The sequence below is a fragment of the Chiloscyllium plagiosum genome, chromosome 16, assembly GCF_004010195.1.
Source record: "Chiloscyllium plagiosum isolate BGI_BamShark_2017 chromosome 16, ASM401019v2, whole genome shotgun sequence".
In the NCBI taxonomy this organism is placed as follows: Eukaryota; Metazoa; Chordata; class Chondrichthyes; order Orectolobiformes; family Hemiscylliidae; genus Chiloscyllium; species Chiloscyllium plagiosum.
Window position 1 is genome coordinate 32,499,473 of NC_057725.1, and position 11,885 is coordinate 32,511,357.

At 40.6% G+C, this 11,885-nt stretch overlaps 1 protein-coding gene across 1 annotated transcript; it reads left to right on the plus strand.

Moving 5' to 3' along the window:
• Positions 1 to 6,066: 6,066 nt before the first annotated feature.
• Positions 6,067 to 8,471, plus strand: LOC122557762 (dispanin subfamily A member 2b-like). The gene is made up of 2 exons (XM_043705725.1): positions 6,067 to 6,311; positions 8,085 to 8,471. The coding sequence occupies exons 1-2, from the start codon at positions 6,108 to 6,110 to the stop codon at positions 8,265 to 8,267; spliced, it is 387 nt and encodes a 128-aa protein (XP_043561660.1). The 5' UTR covers positions 6,067 to 6,107; the 3' UTR covers positions 8,268 to 8,471.
• Positions 8,472 to 11,885: the final 3,414 nt, after the last annotated feature.

Consider the following 11,885-nt stretch of genomic DNA (forward strand, 5'->3'; position numbering starts at 1 on the left):
TTCACCTAACCTGCACATCTTTGAACTGTGGGAGGAAACTAGAGCACCCGGAGGAAACCCACACAGACACGGGGAGAATGTGCAAATTCCACACAGTCTGTCGCCTGAGGTGGGATTTGAACCTAAGTCTCTGGCGCTGTGAGGCAGCAGTGCTAACCACTGTGCCACCATGCCACCCACATTAGTTAGTGGACTAATGGTTTCAGCATCATGATGTGTTGTTATCTGCTAATGGGGATGACAGAGCCAGTAAAACAAAACTTGATTTATGGAGTGTTAGTCAGAATCACAGAGTTGAAAGTATTTATTATACCGACGCTGCTAATTGCACATTGCAGTTGCCTTGGATATTTTCTTGGGGTAAGGTGTTAGTGTTTTGAATTGGCTTGTTCAACAAGTCAATCAAATTATTACTGCTATGCAAGACAGAAATTCTCCATTATAGCCACAAAGCTGCAGGAATGCTCCATTAAAGCAGCTGAGATAGTGGTAATGCCACTGGTCTAGTAATCCAGCAGTCTGTGCTCATGAATGCATAGACTTTGGCTGAAATACCCCCATGGCAGATGAAAAAATATAAACTTAATAATGACAACCACTTCTTGTTGTCTTAAAGCTTCAACTGTTTCACTCATGGCCTTTAAGGAATAAAATCGGCCATCTTTTTATTGCATCTGGCCTTCCATATGACTCCAGACAGGCAGCAATGTGATTGACTTATAACTGTCCTCTAGACAATTAAGAATTGACAATAAATATAGTCACAGTCAGCAACACTCACATCCCATGAACAAACATTTTAAAACTACCTCCAGCATCACAGTAATGTTGATGTCCATGATTACAAATTAAAATATTTTGTAAAATATAAAATATCTAATCACATTAGGGAACCGTTGTATCAAAAATAATATTGCCAAGAAGATGTAATTTCACAGATGGACCAAATACAGCACAAGATTGGATATCCCAGCGAAAATTAAAAACAGTTTTAAGGTATAGAATAGCTTCTGAACCAGATGCTAAGTCAGATTCTGAACCATAAACATGCTCTGCACAAATTAGGAGTAAAGCAGATTATGTTATTGCTCACCAGTTGATAAACTCAGCATTAGATGCATTTGAAGAAGTGTTGAAAGTCTTTGACAATTGTTGACGACATCAAAACTAATTGTATTCTTGAAAGAGTGAGGGAATAACACAGCACTCAGAGAAATCCAGATATAATGTCATTAATGACCTTTACAGGACCAGTGGAGAGATTTAATGTCAGAAGTCATAAGGAACTGAATTGCTGTAGCCATCACTGATGAGTGTTTACCAGAGTTTTTACAGTCTAAAGAAGATCTAACTCTGGATAAATACATTCAAATGGTGAATGACTCAGAGGTCTGGAAGCAACTCCAATCCCTCCTAAGGGATGAAGACCAAGGAGAAATTTCCATAATTGTTAACTCCTCCTTGTGGATGTCAATTCCATCTAGTCTAGTAGCCTGTATTTCAGTATTCTTCTTGACAGCATTGTCTTTTTCCCTTGTTTACATATGCTAGAATTTTGGAAAGCTAATTACTGCTGTAACAGCTTTAAAATTAAATGTCATATTACTCAGCAAATTTTAGGAATATTCTGTTTTTAGGGACCTTGATTTCCAATATAGGGAGAATAGTGAAAAAGTTATATTTGTTTGAATTTGTAAAGACCTGGGTTGGGCGAGCTGGGGCTGTTGTAAGTGTAATTCTTTAAACAAATGAATAATAATAATACTTATCAGAAAAGCAGCTGGTGGGAAGGGTGGATGGGGTGATATTGTGGAGGGATCTGGAAAGGGTTCATATTGGAATGAGTGCAGTAAGCACCACACACTGAGATAACATCAAGAGGACTTGGTAGGACAATGAAGAATTATCTGTGGGAACAGATTTAAGGCAAGCTCCTTTGGCAGTCTGTGTGGTAATGTGGAGTTTATTCTTACAACATGCAAATAGTTGTTGAAATGCAATAAACTGCATTTTATTTGTGCTATGTTATAAAGACTTAATAATTAACTCTTCGAGGAATCTTTCAAAGAATAGTGACAATGGTTTGTGATGATGCTATCACTTTAAAAAGGTTATTTTGTCCTGGATATCTTCAAAGGCAGAAGTGCCAAAGTGGCTAGGGAGCCAACCTAAATCAATTGTGTTTTCTTTAGATAGTTTAACAATAGAAGGGGAGTCACCAGTTCTCCCAGTTCAGGTTCTAGTTTTGTTTTAGCTGTATCAGTCACAGGATGTGTGAGTACCAAGAGGGTTGCAAGGTTCAGAAAGTGATTCTCTGAAATCTCTCTGAATGTTGTTTCCTCCTGCCTGTAAGAATCTGTGTCTGAATTTACCTTTTTGCCAAGGGGTGTGATTATTGGATGCTACTACATTGGAACAGTTAACTTGTTAAGTTACTCTACTGAGTATTCAGTTGTGTTTTCCAATAGTTAAGTTAATCTAAATTCCGCTTTCCTTTGTTCATGTTTTAACTATAGTGTTTAAATTAATTGTATTTTGCTTAAAGCCGAGTGGTTCGAGCAGTTGCATCACACTTGGAACACCCACTTCCCATCTACCTTTAAATAAAAAAAGGTTAGGGTCTAGCCTACCTTCTTAAAATATTTTGAGGGGGTCTGTCCTGGTCCATAACAGTTCATATGAAAAGAGTTAGCTGAACTTTTTCTTTGTTCCTTCAAGTAGAAAGAATTATTGGCCCAAGTGCTTTATTTTATAAAATTAACCTGTGTAGACAAAACTCTTTTATCTTTTTTACATTGATGTCTGTTTTGGGTTTATGTAGAGGAGAAGTATTTTCTGATCTCAAACTGTGTGAAAAGTTTAATTCATCTTCGCTGAGTAAGTACTGTTTTTTCGATGCATAAAATAAATAGAATGTCATTGTACATCTAAGAAAGGTGGTTGATTTTTAAAACCTTCTGAACCTAACATAGATAAAGGACAATCAGCCATATTGGCAACTGGGTAAAATATGATCTGCAGAGTTTGCTCCATTTCACTACTAACAGAAAATGTAGGTCAATATCAGTGGTTAGCACTGATATCTCACAGCGCCAGGGACCTGGGTTCAATTCCCACCTTGGGTGACTGTCTGTGTGGAGTTTGCACTTTTTCCCCGTGTCTGCATGGGTTTCCTCTAGGTGCTTCGGTTTCCTCCCACAGTTCAAAGATGTGCAGATTAGGTGAATTGGTCATGCTAAATTGTACATAGTGCTAGGTGCATTAGTCAGAGGAAAACAGGTCTGGGTGGGTTACTCTTTGGAGAGTCGATGTGGACTTGTTGGGCCAAATGGCCTGTTTCCATAATGTAGGGAATCTAATCTAATCGAAAATATTATATTTGACCTGGTTCTCACTTGAAGACTTACAGCAGGGATATTGGGTGTACTGGCGAAGAAAAACTTTGAAACCACAAAACCCAAACACACGACATACAGCAAACACAGCAGCCAGGAGCTAATGACATTAGCATAATATAAAAGGCAACTGTTATTCTGAACAGACAAACAATTAATATCCCTGATTGGTTGAAAATGTAGAAAGCTCCACAAAATCATCTGAAAGGTATAAAAACAAAGTTCATCTGCAAATCTCTCTTTTGTAATCTCCCATGGATCAGCTCTCAGAATCTCTGGTATGATCTGAGGGCGACGGAGGAGCCAATATGTCAAGAGGCAAAAACCAGCTGACCAGCCAGGGAGCGAGAGGAAGAAAGCAGCTTTGCAAACCCAGAAACAGAGTCACAGAGAGTGTGACTGCATACATTTTCAAGAGATTTGGGAAGTATTGTCACCTTAAGTGGTCAAATAGGATCAGGGATAGTATGTTTCATATTGGAGATTATTGTAATTTTATTCCTAATAAAGTTGGGACAGATTTACATTGGTACCAGCTCATGCTTGTACTGATTTGACCATTTCGGCATTATAGGACACCTGGGCAAATTCATTCATAACATTCTGATCAGAGTTATCTGTCACTTGTTTAAAGAGGAAAGACATCATTATTATGTCGAGCTCACTCATGATCCATAGAGCTGTGGCTTTTGATGGAAAAGACCTAGCCTGGACCAAAAATAGTTCAAAGATCAGCCAGTGTTCTGTCACAGCTTTATCTGTTAATCTTCAGTTCCACTTATCATTGTCAGACCTTCTCTCATTCCCCTTGAAATTAGACCTCCTCCAATTAAGGATTTTTCCTTTAAATTATTCCATTTTAATCTACTCTTTATGAGGCAATGATAGTTCTTACTCAAAACTTGTTGCACAACTGTCTTGTCCACTTGGCCCACTTAATCTCATCAAAACCTTTAATTCCTCCATCCTCATTCAACTTACCAGGTAGTCGAGGAAGTTCTGAACATATCTTAAAGATCCCTTCTGTTCATTACCCATTCTTCTGAAGGTATCCCATTTGATATTTGGGAAATCAAAGTTCCCTAATATTACCACTCATCAGTTCTTGTACGCATTGGTGATTTCCATCCAAATTGATGATTTGGGGTGTGCTGAATATTTTAGTCCTGCTCTTCTCTGTAAACATGGAAAGGAACTGAAATATTTTTCAGGTAATAATAGAAAGTGCAGAAAAATGCTGTAAATAAAGAGCTAATGTCGTAAATGGAATTGCTTGAAATTGTATGTTCCTTCAACTTAAAATTGGAAAACAACAGAAACATTGGCAATTTGAGTTCATAACCCATATAATGGATCAATATTTTGAATGCATTTCCAACTACAAAGTTGTAGATGTAATTATTCAATCTGCACTGCATCTTGTTGATAGTATACACTACTGCTACTGACTGTCAGTGGTGGATAGAGTGGATGTTTGTGCTTGTGTTGCCAGTTAAGTGGGCTGCTTTGTCCTGGGGGGTGTGACAGCATCCTGAGTGTTGTTGTTGTTGCATCCACCCAGGGAAGTGGTGAGTTTTCCATCACACTCCTGACTTGCACCTTGTAGGTGGTGGACAGGCTTTTGGGAGTCAGGGCGTGAGTTGCTTGCTGCAAGACTCCTCTGACCCATTTTTATAGCTACTGTATGTAGAGAGTGAGTACAGTTTCTGGTCAGTGGTACAATGGTAACCCCTAGGAGGTTGATTGGGGTGAGAGTGGGTTTCAATGCCTCAGAGTCTCTATCAAAGAACATTTTTCAGCCTGGGATGGAAAATCTTGTAGTTTATGGTCTTTCAGGGATCAAGGATATAGGGATCCCTATAGGGATATAGGGTTTGAAAATGGAATCAAACCCCACGTTCAGTAATGATCGAATTGAATGATAAAAATAATTAGTGTACTCCTGCTTCTCTTTCTTCCATGTTATCATAGAATCCCCACAGTGTGGAAACAGGCCCTTTGTCGACCCTCCGAAGTGTATCCTACCCAGACCCATACCTCTACCCTATTACTCTACATTTACCCCAAATAAGGCACCTAATCCCCGACACATCCCTGAACACTATGGGCAATTTAGCATGGCCAATTCTGCACATTTTTGGATTTTGGGAGGAAACTCACGCAGACACGGGGAAAATGTGCAAACTGCACACATCCGAGCCTGGAGTCAAACCTGGGTCTCTGGCACTGTGAGGTAGCAGTACTAACCACTGAGGCACTGTACCACCCAACCTAGAGTCATCTCCTTCATCCCCATTGACGTTCACTTCCTTGGCTTCCTTGATACCATTTCTGTCAGATTCTCATACTAAAGAAAGTTACTGTCATTTCCCTCTTGGAATTCGGGGAAACTCCAGCTCACTGTATCAATATGGGATTGACAATGTTAGCTTAAAGGACAAGACAAACTACAAACTACAAATACACCATCTGGAAGGAATAATATACTTATCCTATAATCGTGCAAAAACCAAAACTGGCAGAAAGACCCAACTGTTCGAGCAATTGACAAGGTCTAGCAAGATTAAAATTAAAATTAGATTATCAGAGAAATGAACATGGGAGGGTGCTGACGTTCACAGAAGGAAAGCAGCTGATTGGCGAGTATTTAATTTAAATTCTTAATCCAGAGCAGTTCACGTTCAGTCTGTGTTCTCCTTGACCGCGACCAGGATGGATTGTAAAACCGAGCAAGTTCCCCTGAATCTAAACAACTACCCGAACCAGGGACCGAATGCCCAGATGGTGACCACCACCGTCGTTAACGTGGCCCCGAGTGTGACCTCGGTCCGGGACCACTTCCTCTGGTCCATCTTCAACTTCGCCTTCATGAACTTCTGCTGCCTGGGCTTCGTGGCGATGGTCTTCTCGGTCAAAGTGAGTGCGGGCCTAAAGGGCAGACAGCCGGGGGGGCGGAGGGGGGAGACTGAGACCCTGGGAGTAGCCCGAGTTACTGGGGAATGTGATAGGGACTGGCGATGCTGCTTGTCATCAAACTTGCTGTGAAAGGAACTAATGCAATTGACAGAGCCAGAATGCAGTAACAAAGAGCTCTCTGAAATCTGTAAGTTCTGCACCAGTAGAATAATCACCAAGTACCGCTTTGAAATTCTTTCTAAGTAATCTCCATGATCTCCTCGCTCTATTTTGTCTCTGCGTTATAAAGTGCTGTATTTGGTTTAGCAGATAAGCGCTCTTGGTTTACAACCATAATATTTTTGAACAGTTTTAGATCATTTTGTGCTAAGCTGAATTCCTTTTTATGTGAACAACGGACATCGACCTCCGGACAACTGAGAGACATCATTCGGAAGATATTTCAAAAAGGTTGACCTCTCTTCAAATGTCAGTGCCATTGACTTAACTGTAGATATCCCCAAAATACTCACAACTAAAGACTGAATAGTCAAGTGTATTCGATGTCGATGCTTGCAGGAATTGTAGCCAGCGGAATTCCAGAGGCAGCATGGAAATAAATGACTAATCCTTGTCGGTGTTTGACCAAGGATTTAATGCTCAAGTGGGCATAAGCAGAACCCACTACAATATTTCCAATCATTTCGTTGGATCTTTTATACCCCCCTGGATGATAGGTCTGGCAAGCACTGCTCCCCCAGTCAGTGTCCCATGGGGTTGGGTGCAAGTCCTAAGATGGTGTGGAGCGACAAGCAAGCTGCATAAAAATATAGATAGGTCCTTGAAAGTAGAGTCGCAGGTAGATAGGATAGTGAAGAAGGCGTTTGGTATGCTTTCCTTTATTGGAGGTTGGTACAACTATAACAGCAAAAGGCATCTGGATGGGTTTATGAATAGGAAGGGTTTAGAGGATTATGGGCCAAATACTGGATTAATTTAGGATATATGGTCGGCATGGACAAGTTGGACCGAAGGGTCTGATACCGTGCTGTATATCTCTCTGACTATAACTGACTGGATGGAGTTCAAGCCAATGGAGTATAATTTGGAGGACATTGTCCATTTTGTGAGGAAAAATAAAAAAAGTACGTTTTCTCCTCCAAAGATTGCAAGGATTAGAGTTGCAAAGAGACCTGGGTGTCCTAATGCATTAATAATAAAAGGTTCATGTGCAGGTAAAGCGACTAATTAGAAAATCTAACAGAATGCGAGCATTTATTAGGTTGGTAATTAAATACAAAAATAAGGATGTAATGCTTCATTGGTGATACCACACCCGATGTAATATATACAGCATTGGTTAACTTATTTAAAAAAGGATACAAATGCATTGGAAAAAATTCAGGGAGCATTTCCTAGACTTGTATAGAATGGGCTTTGAGTTGTGTGCAACAAAACATAACGGTATTTGTTGTCGAAAATTACTGTGTGCAACGGACTTGTAGTTTTCCAATTATAAACATAAATGGGAAAAAACAGTGCTAACATGAATAGTTTAAATGCTACTTAATGGAATGAAATGTTGTAGATATTATATATTTTCCAAATTAAGGTATTATATTCAGATAGAATTGAGATTTTCAACAATAACCACAGGAGCTGGAGAGTGCAGTATAAACTCCACAACTGTGGTGAGAGAAACAGAGTTGAAATTTCAAATCTAAAAGACTTCTTCAGAACTAGGATTTGATTTCCATACCCTGTTCTATAAATTCACACTTGTTTTCTTTTTAGTCCAGAGATCGGAAAGTTGTGGGAGACGTGGAAGGAGCTCGGCATTATGCATCAACAGCCCGAACACTCAATATTGTAACGGCAGTACTGAGCTCTCTTCTTTTCATAATTTGCTTCGCGATGCTACTTGCTGGCACATTTCATGCAGCGCGAACAGTGCAACATTCTGATCTTTGGAATTGAATTGATGGTGGCATTTCCGGTGACAGAAGCTGTTTTTGATAGAATAGTTTTCCACATTTCCTGTACTCTAAACTGCTTTCTTTCTGTAATGTTTATCTAATGCTAACATCCTTTGATGCAATCGCCTGACAGCAATTCAGATTTATTCATGTAAAATTTGGCCAAAATGTGGTCATGATTGTATTAATAAAGCAATTTATAAAAGTTGGGTATTCTTGGTTTTTAATGACAACTTTTCAGTGTCCAACCATAAGACAACAAAGAAACAAAACTTGTAGTTGCAACCACATAGCATCAAACAGAATCATGGTTGATTAAACCTTGAACAGCAATGATTCCCCAACGCTAAGGTATTTTGTTGAGGGTGACAATAATTTCTGTAATTATGAAACTTGATTTATAAAATATTAAAGTCTCAGGAGTTGAAGGTCTACACCATCCCGATGCTCCAATTTGCACATCAGATTTGCCTTGATATGTTCTGTGAGTAAGATGTTAGCACTTTGAATTGGTCTGCTCAATAAACCAACTAGATGGATATAGACATTAGAGACATTTCTCTCCTTTGAGGTTACAGGACTCCAGCAAGCTATGGGATCTCACAGTCAAGAGATGAAATGATCAAGAACCCTTGACACAATCTGTATGGGTCAGCTGGTTCATTCCTGATATGTTTCACACATGTTTCACGAAGGGCAAACTAGCCCTAGCAAAATTGAAGTCATTGGGCATAAAGGAGGTTGAAAACTCTCTATTGTTTCAGGATATACCCTAGCACAAAGGAAGTTAGTTATGATTATTGGAAGCAAGAAATATCTTCGTCCTACGACATCTCTGCAGGAGGTTTTCAGATTAGTGTCTTCAGCCCAACCACCTTCAGTATCTTCTTCAATGACCATTGCTCCATCATTAAGTCAGAAGTGGAGATATTTGCTGATGGCTGCATAACATTCATGACTTCTCTAATACTCAAGTTGTTCAAGTTTATATGCATAAAGACCTGGAAGATGTCCAGGTCTTTATGCAGAAGTAAATAGGTGCCACACAAATGTCAGGTAATGACCATCTTGAACAAGACAGATTCATCAATTTCCCTTTTATGTTCAATGGTATGACTGTTGCTGAATTCTCTCCATCCCTCCCCCCCATTCTCAACATGATAGGCTTACTACCGACTAGAAACTGAACTGGACAGCTACATAAATGATGTGCTATGAAATATGGTCAGACATCAAGAATTCTGTTGTCAGTAATATCTCCCAATTCCCTATACCTGCTCATCATCTGCCAGGCACAAATCAGGAGAATGATAAAATGTTCTTTTGTTGATTGCAACTCCAACAATGGTTTAGGAGATCAAACCCATCCATGATAAGGCAGCCTCTTGATTGGCTTCCCATCCACCAGCTTCATCACTCACTCCCCTTTGTAAATATCCCAGCTCCAGCCTGTCTGCAGTAAGACAGGATGGTATTGCACCTATTGTCTATTGTCTATAACCTTGTGTAGGAGCATTACATGGGCACAGCTGCCACTCCAGTCAGCAGGCAGCATTGGGCGCAACCTTCCTTTCTTACAACACTGCCACCAAGTATCTGCCAGGTTAATGGTTTTAAAGTCTAAGTATGCAGGCCTGGCATCAGAGAGAGGGGTATCAGGTGCTTCCCCCATGTCTTCCCCCTCCCCACTGCCGGGAGAAGAGCTATGTTCCACATCTCCATCACTATCATTTCTGGAATGATCAGTATCCCCAAGAACTTCACCTGTACCTTGTTTGGAATCCTGCTGAGGGGTACTAACCTCTTGTGTGGCCTGTCCGTGTCCAAGTTCCTCAGCCTCAGCTCCATTTACCTCAGTGTTAGAATTAGTTTGTGCTGGTGGGAGAGCTTTAGTACAATGTTTAAGGTGGTACCATATGTGTCATTTTTCTACTTGCATGGCGGTAGGTGATGCCTTAGTCACTATGAAAGGTCCCTCTCTCCTTGGCTCATTCCAGCATCTTCAGAAGACCCACATGTACACTCAATCCCTGGGCTTAATAGGTCCTTCCTCGTTGTCAGGTGTCGGTTCCCTTTGTGCTTCCTGCAGGTGGATAGTCTCATGTGTCATAGTTAGCTGCTGCTTATATTGCTTAAGTTCTAAGCTTAACTGCTCCAAGCTAGGCCCTTCATTGGGGTCTCTCCACCAGGGCACTGGCATAGGTCTGCCTGTGAGCATCTCATGTGGTGTTAGGTTGGTCATGCGATTAGTCTGCATACGATAACCCATTAGAACCAGCAGCAGCGCATCGACCCAATTAAGGTTAGTGCTTGCGCAAACCTTGTTTAATTTGGCTTTCAATGTCCCATTAATCCTTTCCATCATACCCTGTGACTGGGGATGATGCACACACCTCAGCATCTGCAGCACCAACTTAACTACTTTCTTAATGAAGCCAGACCCATTGTATTCCAATGGTATACCAAATCTTGGGATAACTTCATTCATCAGAAATTTCACTACTGTCCCAGCTCCTGCATCTTTGGAAGGGACAGCTTCTACCCATCAGCTAAACCCTATCAATCACCACTAACATTTACCTTTTCCCTCTCACCATTTTTTATAATGTCCACGTAGTCAATTACTAAATACTTAAATGGCCCTTCAGGCAATGGTGTGTGTCCTATAGGGGCCGTTATCCCCTTCCTAACATTATACTGTGCACACACCTCGCAATCCACTGAGGCCTGCAGATATGGTGACCAGAAACCATCCCACTTTATCTTCCTTAGCACCTCCTCTTGCGCACAGTGATCCGATTCATGCGCCTCTGAAATAAGAATTGTTAACAATGAGGTGAGTGCTACCCATAAACCTTCCTCTGTGGTCCATAAACCTTTTTGATTCTGCTTAGCGCCCGTCTGCTTCCATAGTGTTTGCTCAGCCAGGGTAGCCCTCCCCTGTATTTCAATAAAGTCCTCTATCATTCAGGATCTGGATCTATCTGCATCTGAGGCTCAATAACAGATGAAGAACAACCCAAAGCTATCTTAGCCGCTTCGTCCACTGCCTGATTACCCCTTATCACCATTATGCTGCCTTTTCTGTGTGCTTGGCACTTAATGATAGTTAGTACCATTGGCTTTATCATTGCAATTGTCAACTCTACAATCTGCTGGCAGTATCGTATGGGATCCCCATTACTCTTCTTAAAGCCTCTTTGATTCCACACTGCCCCAAATGTCTTGAATGTCACTTGCTATATCCACTATCCAATAAACATTAACATCTCTAACTTCCTCCATCACTAATTGTGTATTAGCATTTTCTACAACCAAGCCCTGCTGTGTGCACTTCAATCTTACTTCTAACTGCAGTAAAGCACCCCTACCTAACAAGTTAATTGGCATCTCTTTAGACACTAATATTGGCAAAACTATCTCCCTGCCTTCCATTTCTAATCTTACTGGAACTGTAAATCGAGTTAACTGTAATTTCCCTGACAACCCTACAGTTTTAACAAATTTACTTGACATGGGAAAGTGCAAGGCATACCGCGGCTGTATACGAGTGTATGTAGCTGTCATCACCGGTGTCTGCCGCCTTTCTATATGAACTTGTATTACTGGTTCTTGATCA

Excerpts from the sequence above, each read along its gene's own strand:
- LOC122557762 (XM_043705725.1), top strand. The coding sequence starts at position 6,108 with ATGGATTGTAAAACCGAGCAAGTTCCCCTGAATCTAAACAACTACCCG. Across the intron at positions 6,312-8,084 it reads CGATGGTCTTCTCGGTCAAA|TCCAGAGATCGGAAAGTTGT; the intron begins GTGAGTGCGGGC and ends TTTTCTTTTTAG.